Consider the following 3,103-nt stretch of genomic DNA (forward strand, 5'->3'; position numbering starts at 1 on the left):
TATATATATATATATATATATATATATATATATATATATATATACACATACATATATATATATATATATATATATATATATATATATATATATATATATATATATATATATATATATATATATATATATATATATATATATATATACACATACATACATATATATATATATATATATATATATATATATATATATATATATATATATATATATATATATATATATATATATATATATATATATATATATATATATATATATATATATATATATGTATATATATATATATATATATATATATACATACATACATACATACATACATACACACACACACACACACACACACACACACACACACACACACACACACACACACACACACACACACACACACACACACACACACACACACACACACACACACACACACACACACACACACACACACACACACACACACACTCAGTCCTGCCTCATTCCAGCTGTCTGTAGCTTCTACTTCCAATGTGACATTTGAAAGGTCATAGCAGAGGTCTGGAAAGGTATAGCTTGTCCCCCTGGCTGCTTGTGAAAATGGGAGCACGTTGGTAATGCTCTATGAGGCTCTGCATAGAGTCAAAGCGCCTCTGCCCAATGCAATACTGCTGATCTGTGAATTGCACCTTGAAATGCTTGTTCTTGCCAGTGGCTTTGAGAGAGATAGAGAAGTCTGTGGGCTGTGAACAGTGAGGGGGAAATGGACAGAAAAATAAATAAATGAAGAAGATGCCTTTGGCAAAGTACAACATAATGCATTCGGCTTTATGATCTATGAGACATGGTGTGAAAGTAGTTTACAGCATAAGATGATGCACAACCCCCCCCCCCACAAACGAAACAAAATTGTATTCAAAACCTTCCATCAAGTAGTAAATAATGGCACCACTCAGATGCAAAATAAATAAATACAAGCAGGTGGAAAAGTAAAGAAGCGCTGCTTGAGGGAAGACGTTGACTTTGGCATTTGTAATTGTCAACACAATATGGATGAGCTGTGTTAATAACTACATAAAACTTACCTACTATCTACAGGGTGGACATTTCATCATGCTGAGACTTTCTTAATAATATGGTTGTGAATAAGTTTCAAATTTCCTTCGATTAATTATCTGTGATACAAATATTTTTGTTCTTGTTCGTGTTTGTGTCCCGAGACTATTGAAGTTGTAAAGCAATGAATGGAGAGAAGTCCACGCCAAGCAATAAGACAATTCTCAGCAGAAACATGAGTCAGTCGCACATCAAAGTGAAGGAAGACATTCGGCTTTTGCCTGAGAAAATTCAGCTTTCCACGCATTTAATGGTATGGACTTGTGCAACCGCTTTTCCGGATAACTGTAAATTGAAGACCCCAGTATCAATGGCATCATTATTTTTGATGAGTTCCATATTTACATGAATGAATAGATAAATAAACAGAATTGCAGATTTTAGGAATTGGAAAAGCTACAAGAACATGAAGAAGCACCATTTTGCTCTCCAAAAAAAAAATCACCGTTTGGTGTGGATCGAATTCATCATGAATATATGCTCCAGACGTTTTTTTTTGGAAGTCTCTAATACCGAAACAGCAGTAACTATGACATAAAATCATTATCCACAGATGCTGACAACATAGCTATGGAACAGGGTGATAAATGATGAAAATCTGTAGTTTCAACAACATAGAACCACATCCCACACCTTTAATGAATGTCTCCCTTGAATGAGGGAAAAATTTCCTTATAGCCTCATTAGTCACAGAAACACCAAATCCGGAACTACTGATGGCCTTGCCACCCGTCCTTTATAGACCCTTGGGTGCAGGGTAGGGACATTACCCCGAAGCGATGTGTCGTCACCCGAATCGGCTGCTCTGATTGGGCCCGGACCACTGCGTGGCCTGGCCGTGATGGCCGGAAGCGGCTCCACTCCACTTCCGGCAAGATAACTCCAAGCTGCGGAATAGTCTTGTTCCGAGCCCCTTGATATTGTTGTGGATTTGGAAAACTATCACACACAACATCCAGGTTCCTATAGCTCAGTTATTTCGGTCAGTATGTGTTTTATAGATAGCTTCCCATCCTTTGTCTTGTCTAATGAGTAAATCAATGCAAATGCGCTGTGATTTATTTTAATAGTAAGGAGTTTTATCGGGATTCTGCAGAGAAGAACAACGACCCTCCCGCCCCGAGATTTTAGCAGCGTAAACAAGAATGACGGTTAGAACAATGCTGCAGAGAACAACAACAATCCTCCCGCCCCGAGATTCTAGCAGCGTAAACAGGAATGACGGTTAGAACAATGCTGCAGAGAAGAACAATAATCCCCTGCCCTGGGATTTTCCCCTCGCGCCGGGGAGGGGGAGGGTAGAGCGCGCCGGAGCGCATAAAAGAAGAGGAAGGAAGCCAACGGAAGGAAGCGAAGGAGGGAGCAAGCGAGAGAGGAGCCAGCAAACGAGAAGCGAAAGGAGAGAGAAGCCAGCCAGTGAGAAGCGAGGAAGGAGCGCTCATCTTGCTGGTGCGCTCACCGTGTCGGAGCGCTCGTGTTGCGGGAGCGCTAGTCTCCGAAGGCCTGGACTAGTCTTGCCACTGCCGTCTGGAACATCTTCTTCCTCCTCCTCCTCCTGAAAGATCGAGCTTGTGAAAGACCATCCGCCGCCGGAGCCGGAAGGGTTGTGTGTCGTCGCCGGAGAGAACGGAGTCGAGGTTTTAGTGGCCGGGACGGGCGCCGAACCGAGTCATCCTGAAGACCGCACGAGGAGGACAGGTCCAAATTAGACCCTGGTCTTCAGCTCCACTATCCTCCAAGCTGAAGTCCGAAATAAAGGCGTCAGCCACGACTTCTTTTGGGTGTGTGTGTGTGTGTGTGTGTGTGTGTGTGTGTGTGTGTGTGTGTGTGTGTGTCCGTGGGTCAGTGGGTCAGTGGGTCAGTCCTCTAAGTAGTAAACTGTTAAGTGCTTTTGCCTATACATACCGTGCATTGTCTGATATTCGGTTTCATTCTGCCTCTTACGTGCTCCCCTAATTCCCCCCATTATTGTTGAATAAATACCCCGATTGTTAAATGTATCAGCTCGTTT

The 3,103-nt window shown here is 41.5% G+C and overlaps 1 protein-coding gene across 7 annotated transcripts in view; it reads right to left on the minus strand.

Moving 5' to 3' along the window:
- Positions 1-370: 370 nt before the first annotated feature.
- The window catches only part of LOC147009699 (cytoplasmic protein NCK2-like), a 165,205-nt gene continuing 162,472 nt past the window's right edge, over positions 371-3,103 (minus strand). For 3 of the 7 annotated variants that reach the window (XM_085862341.1, XM_085862336.1, XM_085862340.1), the window contains one exon: positions 376-719. In XM_085862341.1, the coding sequence (XP_085718467.1) occupies positions 525-719 (195 nt within the window). In that variant the 3' untranslated portion in view covers positions 376-524. Of the gene's footprint in view, positions 720-1,862; positions 2,032-2,551; positions 2,767-3,103 lie in introns of all 7 variants that reach the window. The other 4 variants (XR_015052924.1, XM_085862337.1, XM_085862339.1 and 1 more) reach the window with 4 other exon arrangements.

Source organism: Eptatretus burgeri, chromosome 17 (genome assembly GCF_056783735.1).
Source record: "Eptatretus burgeri isolate ZD-2024b chromosome 17, Ebu_testis_v1, whole genome shotgun sequence".
Classification (NCBI taxonomy): Eukaryota; Metazoa; Chordata; class Myxini; order Myxiniformes; family Myxinidae; genus Eptatretus; species Eptatretus burgeri.